This window comes from Corticium candelabrum, chromosome 4 (assembly GCF_963422355.1).
Source record: "Corticium candelabrum chromosome 4, ooCorCand1.1, whole genome shotgun sequence".
Classification (NCBI taxonomy): Eukaryota; Metazoa; Porifera; class Homoscleromorpha; order Homosclerophorida; family Plakinidae; genus Corticium; species Corticium candelabrum.
In genome coordinates, this window is record NC_085088.1 from 6269679 (window position 1) to 6291200 (window position 21522).

Below are 21522 nucleotides of genomic sequence, written 5' to 3' on the forward strand. Positions count from 1 at the left end.
GTCTATTGCGGGTTCCTTGTGTGTGAAGACCTTCCACGCTGTTGAAAAAGTGTGTGGGTGGAGTTCCAGACAAACGCGTTCTTTACGAAAATGGCACATGGGTCACATAATATCACACTATTGTCAGAAACAATTAAAATAAATGAGCCTATAATACTAAAATTAAATCAGGGTGTTTTAGTTTTAGTATAATTTTATGTGTGATGTTAGTATTAGTTTTGGTTTTGGTGAATTGAAATTAAAACGATTGGTTTTTGAATTACTATAGTATGTCGGATAGTATGACTATCCGTGCAGTCGGTATTCCGAGGGCTATCATGGTGGTATATCTACTTAAAAAAATATTCATGGTGACCGGTTGCGCTACAGCTGCTGGTTAGACTGTTGTTCTTTATGGTAAAATTTGTTTAGACAATGTTGCTCTGTGTGGATTCACAGTGTCATATAGCCAGGCTTCATAGCTATAGATTAAGGGGGCACAAGTCTAGAGCACCATTTTAGAGAGTAGTTGCAAAATTTGTTGCGAACCAAAAAATGTCAGTTTCGGCATTTTTTAAAAAAGTTTCAACAATGCAACAGTTTCAGTAATTGACTAGCGAAGAAGTCAACCTGGTATTTCTCATTGGAAGCTTTCTCTAGCATCTGCAAAAGTGTCACCTGCAACCGCATCGTCTATCTGTCCTGTTTCTTTTTTACAGGTCTATAGTTGGACGGCTAATTCTTCATGCACAATCAGCTGTGACTATATGTAGCACTGCAGAACATTCAGCTGTGACTATATGTAGCACTGCAGAACATTCAGCTGTGTTTGGTTTAATTAAGAATGAATAAATGCATGCGACTGTCTTTGCAGGTTTAGATGATTTTTATAAAAACTGTTAGATCATGAGAAAAAGGCTACACACTGCAGCCTGTCTAAACGTTTTGTTGCTAGAGTCAATTCAAAAGTATATATCTATGGTTTACCCCTAACAGTATAGATGTGTAGGGTGAGTGTCTTAATTATTGTAATTAATTAAGTAAGTCCACAATATTCTATACAGTTTCAGCTTTCAGTTTCAACCTAATTAGTCAGCAAAACACTGGTTAATTAGTTATATTTAGGTGACTATGTAGAAGTAGTTAATGCAAAAGTAGAGAGACACCACGTGACAATTAGCCTTGTAAAGTAAAACAGTACAGTAGTCTGTAGATACTACCACTACATAGATAAATGTGAAGGGGTAGCGTGTCCGTTTAGCCCGGAAGCAATACCAGAGGAGACGGAGGAGTGTGTGTGTGTGTGTCTGGGCTATGCGGACTAAACTTGCTGCAGTAGCTAATGCTAACGTTGCATGTGCGTTAGTGCATGACAATAAAGTTTGATGCTGTGTACGTGTCGCCTACAGCACCTCGCGCAAACCTGTGGATTTCCGAGGTACCAATTATACGGGTTCTTAGCGAAAGGGCGCAGTCTGGGTCGCTTTCCCAACAAGACGCCATGGCCGAGCTCGGCAGTCCGGATGGGCCAGACGACATGGCCGAGGTTCTTGTTCAAATGGAAAATGGCAGTGTGATGTCTCGTTTTTACGCCGGAAGACGCAGGCCGGAGAAGAAGACGGTCGTGTTGAAACAAGGTGTATTCGAGATAGCATGGTACGGAGGTGTACGACAAGGCAGGACGTCAACTGCAGTGCCAGAGGGAACAGGTAGGGCAAAGCTAAGGAATGCCAACATACCTCAGTCGCTGTCGTCCTGGCAAACGAACCGGGGACCCGTTCAGTATTTTCTTCCCGGAACTAGGAATGTCACTCTTTAGCGTTTGAATGTGCTTCATCGCGTTTCTATCTTGCAGTTGAGCTGCGAGAAGTGGCGGAGGTGCGCAAAGGCAAGAACTCGCGTGATTTCGAGAAGCAACAGAACGAGGCCGACCGATGTGACGCCGATTCATGCCTAGTTATACTCTATGGAAACGAATTCCGCTTGAAGACCCTCAGTCTTGTAGGTGGGTGAGAGATAGAGATCTTGTATTGGCACAGTACGGCGACGTTTGGTGGTATGTTTACAGCTCTGGGTAAGACCGAGCGTGATGTGTGGGTGCGGGGCATCATGCATCTGATCAGCAACACCAGGAACTTCACGTACGCGTTGACTGTCAACAGGTCAGTCGCATCTGGCTGCAAGTGACACAACCCGGGAACTCCAGGGTTTTTGTGTTTTACAGGTGGCTGCTCAGGGAATTCCGGAGTCTAGACAGGAACGGATCAAACACGTATGTTGACTCACAGACGTAGTAACAAGTGAGGCGCGATGCACTAACGGTTTGTCTAGGCTGGGCTTGGGAGAGGTGAAGAAGTTTTTACAGAAAGCGAATACGCGTTGCCCTAATCCGAGAGTGCGTGCAATATTCAACGTAAGATGTGGCTTGATTGTAATTGAAACTGCGTGTCACTGTTTGCTTTCGTTATTATAGGAGGTGGACAGAGCTAGGGCGGGCTATATCAATTTCGATGGCTTTCAAGAGCTTTACAGGATGTTTCTCAGCACGTCAGGGGTACGCCTCTTTCTAGCAGGTATTAGACAGACTCTCCAGATGATTCTCATCTGCTCTCTCTAGATAACGGAAGGTCGGTTTGACATGTACCTGAAGGACGGGTGAGTAATGTGTACTTTGATTACAGCCTGCTGACTGGTTGATGTATGGCTTTTGATATCATTGGTGACTCCCTAGTGATTGGCAGGGATAAACTTCCTTGTATTTGGAGATATTTATAGGAGTGTCTTGATGTCTGTGGAGTTTTAAAATGGTTTCTGGCTTATCTGACTGCAAGGATTTAAAGTGTAAAAGAATGTAAAGTGGAAAAAGGATTTACAGTGTAAAAACAGTACAGTACAACATAGGACAGTGGATGTCAGGATGTTGTGACACTTCCCTTCCTTGATTTGTTTGTTCACAACTCTGAATAGTCCGGATAACTGACCCCTACTTGCCACACCTACATAAAAGGTTTGGGACTATGCAGTGGTTTTGTGCAATAGTTGTGTTACAGCTGAGAGCGGAAAGTCTGGAGTTTGTCCTTCCGTTTTTGCAATGTCACACACTGTCGATTTGGGAATTCCATAGTCTTCACCAATACAAGAGTAGCTCCAGCTGTCTGAAGCTTTGGTGCAAATTTCTATTTTTTCTATAGACAGAACGACTTGTTTTTGCTTCTTATTCTGCAGCTCTTGGGGTTTTGACATTACCATATCACAGATCAGATGTACACGTGTACTCTAATGCTCATGCACATTAATGTTTGTGCCAGCAAACCTAGAGTGAGTCCGATGCACAGGTCGTCTGGTAGATTGATGGGTTAGGTTAACTGGTGTTTTGATAAGTGACATCGTACTGTATTATTGTGAACTAGTTTAGGTAAAGGGCCTCCAAGAACTAAATGAGTTTTGCTGTTTCTCAGCTTGGTGCAGCAGAGGTGTGTGGTGTGGTGGATATAAGGTTGGTGTTCTTGGTACGGACACAGTGCTTACCTCGCTGTGCTACTATACTATTATGTGATACTTATATCAGCTAACAACCACAACGGTTGCAACAGAGGCTGTAAAATTTTGTTTCGGACTGTAATATGTGCCTGCATTGTTAGGGAGGGATGGAGACACTGACAACGAGATCTCTTTACAGATTTACTGTATTGAATGTGATACGAAGCGAAGTATTATGGAGGATTGGAACGTGACGTGTTTGCCAGTTGTGCTTTCCAGTTGTGCATTGCTTACATGTGTCGTTTTTGGGCATCTGTTTGTAGCTGTTGAGTTTTTCTTGGGCAAGACAGTTATGATTTCATTAGGTTGTGATATGTAATTTCTTGTTGATGGTCGGTTGTTGTGGGACAACCGATCTGAAGTACAAAATTCAGGTTTGATAAGCAAATATCTATCTATCTATCTATCTATCTATATATATATATATATATATATATATATATATAGGACCTTCTGAAGGTTTATTGTATTTATCTCGCTTGTGAATGTGTTTCAGTTTTTTACAGACAATCACAGTTAACATAGTATGATGTCATTTACTAACAACAACAAATAGTAATTCTAGTGAAGATAATGACATCTGAAGCTGCCCAGTTTGTTTTCCTATACTATACAATACATTGTAGCCTCAGCAAGTACTTGTATATATTGAACGGGTAGGGCATATTGTGATGTAAAAGTTCCGATCTAGCTGCAAGGATTGACAATGTGTCGTTTGATAGTGCCGTGTGTGCTTGTGAAGTTGATCAATTTGCTTAGTTTGAATTAGAATTTTGTTAGGTTTGAGTGTAAAACAATGTTAATTTTTAGTCAAAACATGACGCTTCACGGCTTTCAAGAGTTTCTTCTAAACGAGCAAGCGGTAAGTGATGTTGTCAAGATTGCTGATCTTTCTTCATCCACGTGTACATACATCCATGTAGGAGGCTCGAGCTGCTGACATTGGTTTTTGTGAGGATCTTATGATTAGCTTTTTTGGTGGCCGACCTGCTGGGGAACTCTACTTTACGTTGGAATGGGTCAGAACGTGTTTAGTAGGATTTTTAGGATATACTCTGTTATTATCTTGTTTCTAGTTTGTGGATTTTCTGTTCTCGAAGCATAACAGTCTTTTTAATCCAGACCACGGCAAACTTTTCCAAGACATGAACAGACCGTTGTCTCAGTATTGGATTGCTTCATCACATAACACGTTTGTTTATGTTGTCAGTCAGAGTGGATTTGTTTGGTAGTCGTTGTTCTGGTTGTAGGTATCTTACTGGCGATCAGTTTCAGAGTGAATCATCATGTGAGGCTTATGCACGGTGTTTACGAAGTGGATGCAGATGCATTGAATGTAAGTGAGAATTGTTTATGTGAACATTTGGAGATATTTGTGGTCTGAATTTACCAAACTTTATCGGCTCTTGCTTGTAAATTAGTAGTATTTATTGTAGTGATCTGGTGGTCACTTTTGTAACTATTGTGCAGAGCGGAAATATAAGAAATTTCTTTGTCCGGACAAACAGGTTTGTCAAAGCCACGCCCATTTAGACCACGCTCATCCTAACAAATTTTTACCCCGCAAACAACACTTTATTTCGATTATTTGACGTATATACAAAGCATGACAATAACCAGAACAACTTTGAGACAACATACCTGCAAAGCAATCTTTTATTGTGTTACAATAAAGTAAAAAATTATGGAACCTCAAAAGACAAACTTGAAAGTGCACTATAATTATGTGAGACAATAGCAGAACAACATTATCAGGGAAACCTAGCACAACAATGTGCAAATTGTATTCAGTCAGACCTTCTGGAAAACTATTTGTAGACGCGGTCTTAGAGGATTATGCCACACGTCCCAGTCATCTAAACTAAAGCTGCTAGTGCTATCGTCTTGGGTCAACTCTCCAGTTTTCCTTGCTCTGTATTGCTTTCTGAAACTTTGATTAGGACAGTAGTTGGTCTTGCATCGTTCCCACCACAGCTGAATAGCGGCGTTAGCGTGAAAGTCTTGAATTGATGGTTTTTCATGGTATACTTCCATAAGGTCAGACAAGGTGGTGTTGCTCATGCTGGTGTGCCGGTCTGTCTTGATCAGTTTCAGCGATGAAAACATCCTTTCAACATATGTGGTAGTTAGGGGAGACTGATACTATGTCTGGACAGTTGTGAACTATGTACCACACAGACTCATAGCACACCTTGCTGATGTGCAGATATTTTCTAGCATAATGGACTACCTCCTCAACATGAAGAGCAAGAATATTAACTCCTTGCTTTCTCGTGGTTTGGCAAAACGAACAGCAAGAGTTTCTACAGCTTCTCTAACCTCTGCATTATCATCAATGTTTTTGTCTTCACTATCTTGCTCAGAAGTTTGAACGTTAGGTTTTCTTTGCCATGTTTGGGTGTCAAGAAAGGCAATTATATGACAAAGAAGTTTTGGTGTCACACCAACCTAGTCGCTCCTTCATTTTATTATCAAGGCATACTAAATTGGTATTCACCTTTTCTGCAGATACTTAGTGTGCTGACAGTATAGTCTGCCAAAAGGCTCTTTGAAAGAAACAGTTTAGGATCTTTCCAGAAGGACTGGAATTTTCAAAGAAACAGCAGCCACTGCTATTTGACAATGACAAGAAAGAAAACATTCACAAATCAGGATGTTTGATTACCATCTTGGGAGGATGTTTACCAATTCATGTTCTCATATTTGGTGCTGTGCTACATGCATTCTAGGTGAAAATTTGTATTTTACGGCAACTGGTGTCTCAGTAACCTGTCTCACCACTTCTCACAAAAGCTTATATACTGTCTATGACCCCATGAGTGTGAACTTTGAAAATCAGTAATATCTCCACTGTTTTTTGGATTTTCGAGATGATCTCAAATGGTTAGAAAATGCAAGGTCTGGCATCTGTTTACTAAACTATTTAAGCTCTTCCTACAAAGGAAACCAAAAGATAACACTTTTTGCATATCAAGGTCATATTAGCCAAGTAGAAATGGTTATTGTCCAATTATCCAGTGAGATCAAGGATCATCAACTGGAACCACTTAAGATAATTGGTGTAACATGCTCTAATAAGCACACCTGGTGTGACCTCTACCTCATTACTCACTTCCCAGTTCAGGCTTACCAGGATAGTAGATGTACCCCAAGAAAACATACTCTCTGATAGTGCACATAGTCTGACTTATGAGTGTCCGAATCATGCCATTTGGGTGTGACCGTTCCAGTAGCCAATGTCCGTGTCTGGCGTTGTATTCCCCTCTGATTGTGCATTATAGTGTATACCTAGGTTAGTCAGGCAGGGCACCTCAACAGTATTACTGAGTAGGGTTGCATAGATACTTGGATTGGCTCAGCTGTTAGTCACAGGCTGGTATAGCGATATCAGTATCGGGAAATTTTGCATCAATACTGGTTGATAAATTACCCATGCCCAAGGATGACGCACTTGATTCGTTGTGTTGAAGGTCTTTGTTGTCTGGCCACCATGTGATATCTACGTCTAGGTATTGCAAGCCTTGCAGCCAGCAAATTTGTGTCTCAGTCACTGTGATCAAACGATCCCATATGAATGACTTTTTCTCTTCAGTTTCCATGCACACTCTTACCTGTGGCCATTTCCTGACTTTGGATGGTACACATTGTGTGTTGTTTATTACCAGCGACGTGGATAAATGCAATATTTTTCGAGTATACCCGGGTCCTTATGAAACACGTGGCTACCTTTGTTTGCCTGTCTATATGTATTGAATAGCTACCATGTTTACTACAGCTATTGTTGTTTCATGCAATGGCAGCAACATCTTCCAAGTGACGGCACTTCCTATGGGAATGTCAAACTAGCTGCAACTGGTATGCGCGATTTTTGTCACACATAAGGGGAACAGGCTATCCGGGATTTATCTTATCCGAAGTTACTGCTATGGGGAGAAATTTGTGTTGATTTGCCTGTACAAAGAACGGGCAAATCAGCTACTGTAGTAGTTTTAAGTGTTTATGATCTACACTTCCTTTGAGTCCTAACCTAAGTTAATTAAGGGTGAAAGTAGCTAAATGCTTTTGGAAGAAACTCGGCTAACATGGTTGGTTAAACTTACGTCTTTAATTAGTTGGATGTTGACGTGTCAAAGTAATTGAAATTTAATTTTATTGTAGTGGACTGCTGGGATGGTCCTGATGGCAATCCTATTATTTTTCATGGACACACACTTACCACCAAGATTAAGTTCAAGGATGTGCTCAAGACAATAAAGGAACACGCTTTTGTTTCTTCGCCTTTTCCTCTCATCTTGTCAATTGAGAATCACTGCTGCTTGCAGCAACAGAAAGTCATGGCAAGAGACTTTAAGGAAACGTTTGGAGGTTTGATTTGCGATGGGCGGTTTGGAGGTTAGAGTAGTATGTGTTGTGTGTGTATAGACATGCTTCTGATGCAGCCTGTTGATCCAAATGCTGAAATGTTGCCGTCGCCTACTGTTTGCCGAAAGAAGATTATAATTAAGGTATGTGTGTAATCTGCTGCAGTTGCAGGTTTGTCATGAAGGACATCTAGTCTCAGATATTGGGTGTTGAGTACACTTGCATATCAGCATGTACAGTACTTGTACTTTGTATGAGATGCATGATCTAGTGTGGTGTATTTTCAAACTTTTGTTATTTGGGTGCACTTCCTTATACATACACAGTCAGATCACACTTTCATGTGTGGCACATCAGTTTAGCTGACTCTGGATTTGCATGTACCTGTTGTTAATTAAAATTAATGTACAAATGTGTGGGTGCAGTGATATACATCAGGGTTCGAAAAATGTGTTTGAATCTGTTCGCCAGTTTGGCCACCTAGAGGAACGGTTGGTTGCCAAACTTTCACTAGTTTCTAAGTCAGAGATTCCATAAGTAAACAAGTCATTAATATCACTGTTGAGACCCTTTCCCACATTATCATGTTTGACATTAAATTAAGACGTAACTAGGAATTTGCAGTAATGTTGGATGAACATTGGCTAGTAAACACATCAATCTACAGTGTGGTACTTGGGGTTCTTTTTATGTAATAATATGAGTATTCATATTTTATAGAAACTTTTCACTTATTGTATAGCTACAACCAAACAAAATGTGGTTGTGTGGTTTTTGTAATGTTAATAACGTGATTATGTGGTTTGTCATCACATCCACATCCTGGCTATCCATCAATAAGACACGAGCATTCTTTGAGCGTTTTTTAAATAAAATTCTCTATATGACTCAGTGCCACTACTGATTTGCTGAGAACAGGACATCCGGTAACTCACTAGGGAAAACCCCACACCCCACGTGGTTTTCTATGGCTAGCTGTGTTAATCTCTGAAACGCCATGGCTTCATTCAACACCTAGATTTCACATGCAGAAACTTTTGTCTGAACAACCTTTCTTAGTAGCACTAGGAGACGTATGAGCTTCTGGACGTACACCTTGGTCTAGTTCTTTTGATAGAAAGACACTCAGGCAGCTTGCTGGGGAAAGCTGTTTGTTTTGCCACTTTCTACGCCCACCGTTTGCAGACATCCACAGAATAGTGTTTATTTGTCTCAATTCAAGATGGTCAAATTCTTTGAAAAGCATAGAAAAGGATCTAAATAGGCAGTTGCCATCACCTTCAACTTCGATTGGCTGTGAATTTCATGTTTCATTCGAGATAAGCTGCTGCGCAACAGTCTCGTCGATGATAGAGCTGTTGACTTGGATTTGTTGGTGTAGCCTATGAAGGATAGAAGTGACCACAATTGTTTGAAAAATTATACGCGCCTGCGGGGTCTTTAGTTGGATTTGTCTGGAGCTGATGGCACAGACCAATCAGATCGGTACAGGCACTAGAGTCCGTAAAAATGGTGTACCAGAGAATAGCAATGACTCGCAATAGATTGCTAGGTGATACGTTGTTACACGATATGTACGAAGGTGCTAAGTAGGCGGCATACCTCGCAGGGTGCTACTAAAGGGTAGAAGTAGAAAGCGGAATGCAAAACATCTGCTGAGCAGGTGGTTTGCATTCAAGAGCCGCTGCCACAAAAGACTAGAAACTACCAATATTTCTAGTCGCCAAATAGGCGACCACACTGTTCGTTTAGTCGCCAGCCATCTAGACGTGGTCACCATATGGCGACTTGGCGACCAGATTTTTTGAACCCTGATACATAGTGAATTTCTGTTGGTCTGCAAAGCTGTTTGTAGTTTCATTACAAAGCCTTTACCTTTGATTTTGCCCAACTGCATTTTTTGGGTAAGATGTGAACAACAAACTAGCCACTGAGCAAGCAGTGCAATGTAGTTAATAAGGAGACCTTGTTTTGCTTTCTTGGTATGGACTGCATGACATTTAGGTACAATTTATGTAACTATGCTATATGGCAGCTGGTCAAGAAAGTGTCTGGTATAGCACTTGCTTGGATATGAGGCAACTGGATAGAAGTTTTACCTTATATTTGTCTAGATGTTTTGTATGCTAAGGGTCTGGCTGTCATAAGACTAAGGTTTTGGGCTATTAATATCATTTGCTTACTGAAGTAATAATAAGTATAGTCAGTATATATCTTAATGAGATATTGTTATGATACCAACTACTATGTGCTATAGCATCTAGAGGACAGGTGTGGGCATCCATAGATGTATGTGCTTCTGTCCAAGGTAGGCTACAAGGAGATAAGCAAAATTGAAATGAAACGCCAATCTTGAAACCAAATTAGGCACCAAATCTACACTAATTGCATCGATTTCTCGGTCAACTTTACTTTGTGGTAAAGATGAAGGAACGAAATGTTTAGCGTGCACTGTCAGATAGACTGCTACATCTGACTATATATGACTACCAAAGTGGTGAGGAAAGTATGGAGAGATGTGTAGTTTCACCGAGGCTGCACAAGCAAAAGGTTGGTGCTGTACAAGAAGCTGGAATTGCTTGGTCAGCATTCAAGTTGAGATGGTACGTACATAGGGTATTTAGTTGTAGCCTCGGAGATCTGACGCAACAGTCGTCAGTGCTAATTTTTGTGCTAGTCTGCTTCTGCTCTCTGCCTTTATTTGGCTGTTTGATATATACCAACTCATATACTGACAAGTCAACTATGGGTTGATTAGACAATTGTAATGGTATATAACATGGTTGTATATTTTGGGTATGTAGGAGAGTAAAACAACTCAAAAATCACACATTAGTAGAATTTCTGCTCAATCACAAACCTTCTAATCCATCCTGTGATAACAGTCTGGGTCTGATTATTGTATACTGTATAGCATACGTGAAGACTTGTTTAGAATATTGCTCTGTGGCCTGATGAAAAGTTTATCAACGTGTTTGCATTGCTTTGTTCTAGCATAAAAAGCTGCCACCTGGTGTCGATGAGAAAAATTTTACTCTCCAGCCGAAATCTGTTGAAGGTGACAACTGGTTGTAAAGTGTAGACTTTCGTTGCATTTTGGTTGATGGGTTGATGATGTAGACATGGAGTTGTCAGAGATGATGGATTTGAGTGACTCAATCAAACAGGGATATCTGTTACTAGAGGATCCTGTAGACAAGGTTGTACTAGCACTGGATTGTTTCAACTTCTGTTTCAACTCGCTTTTTGTTTATGTTTTATGACTTTGTCAGGAGTGGAATCGTCATTACTTTGTACTTACACCTCACAGCTTGTACTTCACTCATGCACAGGAAAAAACACAAGAAGAAACAGAAGCTGAGGAGGTAATAGATGAAGAGAAGGATCGTGAAATGCATTACAATGAGAAGTAAGTGCAGATTATTGCTGTTGTAGCGAGACTCAGAGTAGCCTCGGTTTCAGACTCTTTCCCATACGTACTACATATGAGAGGTATATGGGGTCAAAAGTAGGAGGGGCGAGCGGGAGAGCGTCTGGGTACACTTGTACTGCAGACAAGTACAAGGGCGGGGAAAGCTATTAAACATGAAATGCTCCCCACCAATAGAAACTTCCCGCTCACTCCAGCGGTGGTTTTGATTGGTCTACAACAAGAACAATACCACTTAGTTTACGGTTACAATTCTAGACATGCTAATAAACATTGCTAGACACACAGGTAGGCTAAAAAAAGTCTGTTCACGAATTAGATGGACTCGTGCCTGAGGGTTGGACTGTAGCTACACAGATTATCAAGAAAGCCCAATGTTATGTTTGTATAAGAAGCTATCTTATACTGATTGCATTCTTAGCGTGTGTTTTCACAAGGATGCAAACCACTAGATATGGTGATTGAAGTAAACCCTAAGGAAGAGTCAGATGCTGGTGAGTCTGATTCCACAGAGAGCTATGACGAAGATCAAATGCAAGCCACAGGAAATCAATAAATGCTTGCTTGGACTGTACACGAGTTTCTAATTGTTTGTGTCATTAGTATTTTGTTACACCCCTTCTAAGTTTGATAAAGAGTTATCTCACTGGGGTTGTCTCTAGATTGATCTGATTAAGCTTGTCTCCACCTGCTAACTCATTACAATTCCGGAAGTTGCTCATGCTGGTCTTCTGTTTGTAGCAAGAAATATATGATTATTATAATTGAATTAAGCTCTTCAAGAGCTGTCCATCCATATTAATTAGACCTCGGAACCCATACTGTACTCCTGCTACGCGCTGAATTCCTCAGTCCATGTAATCCATGAACGGACTTTAGTATTACAACAGCTGCAGCGTTTCTTGCCATGGAGGTCTTCCCGAGTGAATTAGAAATCGAAGTTCACTGCGTCGTTCAGTGGTTAGCCTGTTTTTACTGAGTGTTTCAATGCTATTCGAATGCAACTGACTGATGAGTTACCTACATCACATTATGATTGCATTGTGCAACATAATGCAGTTAGACTAATGGTATAATTTGGATCTAATAGCTTCCCCCCTGAACTTGTTTGTATTGGCAGTGTGCCCAGACGCTTTCCCGCTCGCTCCTCCTACTTTTGACCTCATATACCTGTCACATGCAGTACATACAGGAAAGCGTCTGGAACCGAGGCTAGACTCAGAGATTGCTGTTTGTTGATATTTATGTTATTGGGGTAGATGTTGAGTGGAATATCTGTAGCTGTAGTATAGCATTTCTTTAGTCTGGTGTGAGTGTAGTGTTACTATTGTATCTATCTGAAGTTCTGTCAGTAAGTAGCAAATGAGCATATGTGGTACTCATGTAGCCTCGTCCCCAGACTCTCTCACGCTAGTCTTGTCCGGTGCCCGTATGACAATTCCAGGCGAGAGAGAGTCTGGGATCATCCCCCCTTCTTCCCCCGCCTACATCCTGCCATATCTCCTTTCTAAATGCTCACTAAGTGTCACCCCCAAGGTCATCAAGTGTCTGGTAACTTCAAAATCAGATTAGCGTTAGTCTAATTCAATAAACGTATCACAGTGGATGCTATGACCATTGTTTGGTGTTTGTGGCATATCCAGCACTTGCAGACAACTGAAGCATGTTGAAAAGGTAAGTCTATGGAGTGTTGGTGACGGGTGTCGTGTAGGCTTGTAGTCTGAGATTTACAATTGGCGGAGTGATGACTTTCTAGCTAGTTCACACGCGGCAAATGCTCGCAGACTAGACTCTGTAGCATAAAGCGCACAATGGCAAGGGAAGGGGTTGATCTTGACATGAAACTACCGTCTGGAGGGTCAGCTTTCAGGGCTATTCTTTCGCGAAAAGATGTATTTGTTTTCATACTTGAAGACTTCTCGAAGGGTAGACGGTAGTTTCATGTCAAGATCAACCCCTTCCCTTGCCATTGCGCGCTTTTTGCTACAGAGTCTAGCACACAAACGCTAATGGCCGCGTGTGAACTAGGTAGAAGGTCATCACTCCGGATCCGCCACTTGTAGATCTCAGACTACAAGCCTACACGACACCCATCACCAACACTCCATAGTCTTACCTTTTCAACATGCTTCAGTTGTCTGCAAGTGCTGGATATGCCAGTTAAGTGACAGTTGATGACATTGGGGGGGGGGGGTGACACTTAGTGAGCATTTAGAAAGGAGATATGGCAGGATGTAGGCGGGGATGATCCCAGACTCTCTCCCGCCTGGAATTATCATATGGGGGGGCACAGGACAAGACTAGCGCGAGAGAGTCTGGGGACGAGGGTAGTACTCATGATTGTTGCTATCATAGTACTGTACACAGTTGGTCCTTCTGGAGGTGTTCCAAGTTAGTTTTGACTTTTAAGACCTCTTTCTCAGACGAAGCAATCACCATGATGTGTTCTGATCTTGGCCTGTTTTTGCTGCATAATGAACAGACAGACAGACAAGAATAGAGCTTGCTGTATGATCAACTTAAATATTTATGTTAAATATCAAGTTTGGCAGGAGAGTATGTCAATCTACTAGAAAATGTTAATGGAAACCTGATGTATACTTATCCTATAGATTGTACATGTACAGTGAGTTCGCCTGGAAGTATGACATGGCGGAAACGGGTCTGGCTACGCGAGACTAGTACAGTGTAGTGTGTGTTGTAAGACATTGCATGACCTCATCTCAAGTCAAGTTCTTTCCCAATGTAGTGTTTCAAGAATGGTGCCTAGATGGATAGATTTGGACTTTTTGCCTGGTTTCATGTGATCTGCTAAGGACGGTCATCGACCATGAATCTATTGTATGTACTTGACTCTGTCAGTGAACGTAGCTGTACTCATGCCATTTGCGTACAATACGTGCAAAGTCATTGCACGGTACCCTCAGTACTTGCATACAACTGAGGAAGCAGGTGACACCGACTTGTTAGGATGCCTTTAAGTGTGTACAACTATGGGACAACCTTTGTCCCCATAGCTTACCCCCCTGGAAAATGCCTACCATTATGGCCAATCCATTTTATGGAAATCCAAGAAGCACACCTTTGTACCTGTTCATGTTGTCTTTCTAGGTACTGTGTGTACTTCCTTTATTTCTTAAGTGTTTGTTCTATTCGTTTATTGTGTTGTGTAGATGGTTTCATGGAAAATTGGCTGGTGGACGAATCACTTCAGAGAGATTGCTTAAAGACTTTAATGGTCCAGATGGCTCGTTTCTTGTGAGAGAAAGCGATACATTCATGGGAGATTACACTCTTTCATTCTGGTATTCTGAATGTAGCAAGTTTTTCCATTGCGTTTTTGATGTTGTGTGCTGTGTAGTCGAAGGGGAAGAGTAAATCATTGTAGAATTCGCTCTCGTACAGAAGACGGGCGCATAAAGATGTATTTAACAGACAACGTGAGCTTTGACAATCTCTATGCTCTCATTGAACACTACCGGCGATCACCACTGAAAGCAGCCGACTTTGAGATGAGTCTTACTGAGCCAGTTCCACAGCCAAAACGACACGAGGAGAAACCGTCTGTTTTTGTTGATATTGTCAGTTTGCTGCAGTAGTGTTATTGATGACTGCATTATTGCTAGGTGGTTTCACAAGATCAGTCGTCAAGATGCTGAGGACATGTTAAAGAAAGTCAGAGAGGATGGCGCATTTCTGATACGGCAAAGTCAAACAGCAGCCGATGCTTATGCTGTATCTTTCAGGTTTAGCATTTTTTCCAATATGGAATACTTTGGTTGCATTTGATGTGTACATTCCAGAGCGGAACACAAAATAAAACATTGTCGTATTCATGTTGATGGCCGACTGTACACTATCGGAACTGCACAGTTTGAGAGCTTGTCAGAGCTTGTGGAATATTATGAGAAGCATCCACTGTATCGCAAGATGAAATTGAAATATCCCATCAATGAACAGGTAACACCAACAATGGATTATAGTGCAATCTCTAACACATTTTTGTGCTTAGATTTTGATGAAGATTGGCGTTAGTGGCAACCATAGTGTTTTTTGTAGTGGGACTTGCTTCATGGTTGTTTGGCATATTAGGTACCTGGAGAAGAAGACGACGAAGACCAACCATTGTATGAAGCATCCGTGTACCACGATCCAAATGCATTTACACAAGGCGTGGTAAATTAGTGAAAGTTGTATGACATGCTCATCAAGTTTTAATAGATGTTTTTGTCAGACGGTTAGGGCTTTGTATGACTACAGAGCACAGCGAGCTGATGAGCTCTCATTCTGCAAGCATGCTCTAATCATCAATGTGGAGAAACATGATGGCGGCTGGTGGAAAGGTGATTACAATGGGATGTCACAACGGTGGTTTCCTTCCAACTACGTCGAAGAAGTTGAAATGGAAGCAGCAAAGGTAGTTGGTTGGTGCCTTGTGATTTGTTTACTCACTGAAATGGAAATGTTGCAGGAGTCTCCTCTTGGTAGTGTTCAGCAGGGTTCGGTAGACGTTCATGGTTGTCATGTTGGTATGTATGCATTGTGTTTGTATGCCACCACGTTCGATTGTTTATAAGAAATAAGTCTTCTTATACATACAGAACAAGAATTTGAATGAATTTGCAGTCATTCTAGAAGCAATCAAACAGCACATGAATTGCTAGAATATCGAAATCTTGCTTTCTTTCTATATCACTTGTGTGATGCTTGTGCATGTCTTTGCAATTTATATTGAGCATCAATATTAGAGTTCCAACTAGCCACTCCCACTCTCCAGTCTTCATATAGAAAGCTCATTCAGGTTCATGGTTGTGCATTATGCATAGTTGTACTGTACCTTTGTAGTTGATGCTTGTTATACAACTTGAGGAAAACTGTTAATCATAGCATGGAGAGTAGTGGAGCACTAAAGTTTCACAGCCACAAGTTTAGTTTGATTCTGTTTTTATTCTGAGTTTCTGGCAGTGACAAGAGTGTAGTTGAAAACCATAGCATGCTCACAATACATAAATTGAAACAATGCCCTTTTGCTAAATTACGATTTGCTGTTTGCCTGTATTCCCAATGAATTGGTTGACTGTATTGTAATGTTGTGCTGTTGCTGTTTCACTGCAGAAACTGCAAATACTCGTAGTGAGCAACCTTTTATTTTTCGCATCATGCCGGCTAACGCCATCGGAGATCGAACCAAGCAACTAGAAGTAGCCGCAGAGGGTGCAGAAGTGAGTTGCACGTCAATTCATACGTGTGACATTACCGATGAGTAGTATTCCTTTATCAATAGGATCTGAGTAGCTGGGTCAGTGCTATTCGTGATGCAACTCAAAATGCAGCTGATAAGGTGAGTGTAGTCGTCAGTTTTATTGCGTACTCTCTGCAAGTATTACTTTTTGGCTTAGAAACGTGAAAGAACACTTTTAGAGCAGAAACGAGGTATTGCACAAGAACTGTCTGATCTAGTTGTGTACTGCAGAACTGGATCCAACTTTGATCTCGATGGTAGTGAATTGTTTTTATTGATTTTCAATGGCCATTATCGATTGTCGACTTGTGAAGGAATGCCTGGAAAGTACTATGAAATGGCGTCATTCTCTGAAACAAAAGTAGAACGTATTCTGAAAACAAGAGCCTCTCGCTTTGTCACGTACAACTTTCGACAACATAGTCGTATCTATCCCAAAGGCAGTCGTGTTGACTCGTCTAACTATGACCCGACACCAATGTGGAATTGTGGAGTGCAGATGTGTGCTCTCAATTACCAGACTCCCGATAAGCCGATGCAACTGAACTACGGAAGATTTCTCTCAAACGGCGGGTGAGTGTTTCTGTTTGACGAACTCTGTTGTGCTATCTAAGTATCTCTGGTAACAGATGCGGATATGTCTTGCAACCCGAGTGTATGCGGGATCCTGCATTTGATCCAGCAAAACGAGAATCGGTTAATTTAGTCGAACCTGTGGCGTTGAGTATAGTGGTATATACGTTAGGGTATACGTGTGTTTGAAGTTGTTATATAAGGTTGTGTACAGATTCTTGGTGCGAGGAACTTGGTGAAGTTTGGCCGAGGAATTTCATCTCCTTTTGTTGAAATCGACATTGTAGGTTTAGATTGTGACACTCAAAAGTATAAAACACCAGTGAAACGTACGACTAATATTCTTTGTAATTTCAATTGTGTTACTTGTACTGTGATTGTTATAGCTGACAATGGGCTTAACCCTGTATGGAACTTGCAGTGTGAGTTTGACATTGAGAATCCAGATATGGCTCTTATCCGATTCCAAGTACAAGATGAAGACATGTTTGGAGATCCAAATTTCTTAGGACAAGCTGTGTATCCTATTTCAAGTCTTAGGAGAGGTAAGGCAAATAGAATTTGATAGGTGTTTGCATGTGAAGCAAGTTTGTGTGCAGGTTATCGTAGTGTCATATTGAGGAATGGATACAATGAAGAACTGGAACTGTCACGTTTACTGGTTCATGTTGATACAAGAAATGCAAAGGTTCACATTAGTTTTGATTATGTGTATGTGGGCTTTTTATTTAAGCATCCAGCACTGTAGGGTATGGTGTTGTGTCAAGTTCAGCATGTTTGTATTTTAGTTTATATCCTAGCAGAGAATGTCAGTAAGAGCGATAGTCACTACTGCTATAGGACGTTATTGTAGTCTAATAACCAGCAGCCGAACTATCATAATACAGCAGCTGTGGGAAACATCATAGTCCCTTACAGAGACCAATATAACTGCGGGCCAACAGCCGACTAAATGTGATGTTTGGCCAGCATAAAAAATTTTATAGCCTGACATTGGCGGATCAATGTCTAATTGCTTTGAACTGAGGTTGTCATAGCGTGGGGCTGTTCCTTTTGCATGAAATTGTTCTCAGAAGGTGTCATATGATATAGCAGAAAGTGATGATGACATGTGCCTAGCATATCTAAGTTGCTGTAACCACTAATAATATTAGGTTGTTATTGTCCTATCTGTAATTATGTTACAAGGTGTTATTTGTTGCAATATGAGCTAAGAGATCATCTTACTGCTGTGCTCATTATCTACTCTACTCTAGCAACTTACTTTGACCTTTTACACAGGAAGTGTTAATGAGACTTGAGTTTCACCAGATGTTTTGTTTGATAATCCTCTTAAGATTTTAGTAACCGCCTTTGGGTACTCTAACAGATCTTCTTACACGTAAGTATGCTCCAAGTAGAGCGTGCATTTTTAGCTTTTTGACCCTCTATTCTGAAATTAACAATGTTCAAGGTCCCAATATTCGACCATTGCTTACCTCATGCAACTAGGGTAGTAGATATCAGCAGCCATTGCAGAGATATATGGCCTACACAGGTGCAAACACTTGTTAGAGTGACGGTCGCTAACTAAAACATCCGGCTGCATCAGAATGAGCTTAGTATGTGATCCAGTTGCTGCTCAGCTCTATCCTAGTGATGCTCCGTCTACTCATCAACCAGTAGCGGTGGAGGGTGATGGCAACTGCTTCTTTCGTGCTGTGTCTATGTGAGAAGGATCACGTCAAACTTCGCCAGAATGTATGTGAGCAGTTGGAAGAGCAAGCTGAAGCTGTTGCGTCCTCCATACTATCATGGTCCTTGCAAAACCATGACTAATTTTAATTAATATGTGAGAGTTCAGCATTGCTTGTTCTTCAATAGCTTCTTTCAAAAAAAGGTCAGTCTAATAGAATTTATGAACATGACATATGTGTACAGTACTGTTCCAGTAATTTTTGCTATCATTCATGATTGGGATTCTAGCGTAGGGCACGCTTTAGTCTGTGAATCTAAGGTTTTAAGTTTCTTGGCTTTTCTGAAATATTCATTTGGTGCATAAGAGATCAAGGTACAAGGTACATTTAATTTATTCATGGCCGATCAAAACTCTTATAGGGCGGATCAAATTTTGATTGTGATCTGACATTTGCGGGCTGACTGCAAAACGTTATATTGGTCACTGCCTTAACGTCTCTACTTTTTCTGTTTGTGCATTTCTTTGCTCATAAAATACAGAAGCTTTTGTAGTGGTAGCCATTGGCAACTGTACAAAGGAAGATATGTAGTACTCACTAGCAGTAAATCTAGAACTTAGCAAAGAGGTCAAGCTGTTATTAAGAAGGAAGGAGATGGGTGTTCGTGAGCTTGGTTGTTATTATGTTTGAGTGAGATAGTATTTTTGTGGTCTAGGACACAATGTCATGTCACCAGTTTCGGCATATATAATGTTGCAGTAAGTGAGTTACTTCGCATCTCTTACTGGACTTTAGTCATTGCATGTATCACAGTTGGTAAAAATTTGTCGGTGTTGCGTGCCCAAAATGTTATAGCCCCCATCCCCATCCTCCCTCCCGACGCTATGCCGGTGACATACATTATTTATGTGTAGATTGTGTCAACTTTTTGTGCCATTCGAAGTGGCCCACAGATTTTATTTGTATTTTATTATGTGTAGTGAGTGCATGTACATACATACAAACACCATTTCATAATTCATCAATTCTTGTGAAGGAAATTGATATCAAGGTGTTGTGGAGTACTCGGTTATTGGGAGCTCACTTTGGTAGTGCTGCTATGTTTGTGCTGAGTCTGTAGTAAACATAGAAAGAGCACTATCACCTCATGACTTGTAGTGGAAGATGATGAATCAACTGAATCATTCGGCAGTTGCCAAAACTTATTCAGTTTCTACAACCAAAATTTCTTGAGTATCGTTAAAACCAATCAACAGCACTGCTAGTTGGACACCGCTCACTTTCAAGTGTCTTCTTATAGTTATCCTACAGTTGCTTATACACACAGTTGGTAATTTGTCAGGAATTTATTCATATTTTCTGCCAATGTTTACTGGTATATATAACTATAGTAAAAGCAGACTTGTGTTTGTGAGAATGGATGTGGGGATTTTGGCATTGGGGATTGAGGTTCAGTGCCATTCGTGAATCTGTCGATATGCTGATTAGTGGTAACAAGATTATCATAGCATAGTCAAACAGTGACCGAGTTTCTGGTCACAGATAACATCATGCAGCGTATGCAGGGATATCGACTTGTCTGAGACTTACTTATCACTCGATGGGGGCCCAGATGAAAAGTTTGCTCACAACTTTATTTAATTAAAGGTAATGACAAAAAATGTGTGGTTTTGATATCTTTTTGTTTGACAGGGTGATGATGAAGATCTCTACTCTTCCATCCAGGGCCTTCGACATCAAATGGCACGTATCTCATCCGAGATCTCACAGGAGGCCAAGCAGAATAAGAAGATAGTTGCTAATGGGCGTGTTCAGAGTGAAACTTCAGTTCGCAAGCTAGAGCGGTTAAGTGAGGAATTGCGCAAGACACAAGGTCTGTTGTTTGAAAATCAGATGAAGCGTGAGAAGTAAGTACAAACACACTGGTTGCATTCAGTGGACGAATGTTATTGACTTTTATTTTGTTACAGGCAAAGGCAAGATCAAAAAGGTGGAAGTGCTCGTACAAAGCGCCCGGTATCTACTCGAGTACGCTAGCTACTCTTTAATGAGATAATATACGTTAGTGGAAAACTTCAAGTTGTTATTTAGTTCAATCAGCTAGGTGCTGGCCATTACTAATGCAGGCCAAACATGTAGATTGTGGCTGTGTTTCAACTTGGGCATTTACTATAAGATGTCATGACACACATGACTGAACTGAATGATGGCACACATATCTGAACCAGCGATGTTGACTTGTGTTTGGTTATGTGCTTTTATGATTTTGTATGCTTTATCGTTCTATAGATGCTTTCTCTGTCTGAATCATTGGCTGCTTTCTGGAATCTTTGGTTGCAATGCGTGGGCTGGGGTTAGTCTTGAGTTGCCAGACCTTACCCTGCCACCATACTTAGGTGAGAAAATCCTCCCTGTAAGTGTGATGGCGGGTTGACCTGGCTGAGACTAAGGTGGGGTGACAGTACTAACAGCCATCTAGGAGTTTGTTACAAATATCTTCAAAGAGCTAATTGGCAGATGTGTTGTCCCACAAAAACTCAAAGATCAGAATGACACACTGTATCTGTATGGGTATAAGGATTAACCTACTTGCTGCTTCTGTGGGTCATTGACATACATGTTATCATATGACAACTTGCTAAATTGTTGTAGAGGTCCACACGCGTGTGATGATGTTCTGTGTCTATTCAGTCTATGAAGATAAGCAGGCCCTGATAGAA

At 41.0% G+C, this 21522-nt stretch overlaps 1 protein-coding gene across 3 annotated transcripts; it reads left to right on the forward strand.

The window, feature by feature from the left end:
• Positions 1 to 1446: 1446 nt before the first annotated feature.
• On the forward strand, positions 1447 to 21090 carry LOC134178762 (1-phosphatidylinositol 4,5-bisphosphate phosphodiesterase gamma-1-like). Of its 3 annotated transcripts, XM_062645652.1 has the most exons (34): positions 1447 to 1688; positions 1835 to 1984; positions 2048 to 2141; positions 2204 to 2251; positions 2311 to 2392; positions 2453 to 2533; positions 2597 to 2634; positions 4330 to 4381; positions 4443 to 4538; positions 4596 to 4711; positions 4770 to 4855; positions 7678 to 7884; positions 7942 to 8024; positions 10876 to 10939; positions 11002 to 11081; positions 11154 to 11290; positions 14485 to 14616; positions 14673 to 14873; positions 14938 to 15057; positions 15115 to 15271; positions 15324 to 15341; positions 15404 to 15487; positions 15546 to 15728; positions 15783 to 15840; positions 16427 to 16533; positions 16596 to 16652; positions 16711 to 16810; positions 16868 to 17126; positions 17183 to 17285; positions 17341 to 17455; positions 17513 to 17671; positions 17726 to 17814; positions 20495 to 20709; positions 20773 to 21090. In XM_062645652.1, exons 1-34 carry the CDS (start codon positions 1481 to 1483, stop codon positions 20837 to 20839), a joined length of 3846 nt encoding a protein of 1281 aa, XP_062501636.1. In that variant the 5' UTR covers positions 1447 to 1480; the 3' UTR covers positions 20840 to 21090. The 3 variants fall into 3 exon arrangements, with proteins under 3 accessions (XP_062501636.1, XP_062501635.1, XP_062501637.1); XM_062645651.1 differs by having other exon boundaries at positions 17341 to 17671; XM_062645653.1 differs by lacking the exons at positions 1447 to 1688; positions 1835 to 1984; positions 2048 to 2141; ... (2 more) ...; positions 2453 to 2533; positions 2597 to 2634 and adding an exon at positions 3658 to 3893 and having other exon boundaries at positions 17341 to 17671.
• Positions 21091 to 21522: the final 432 nt, after the last annotated feature.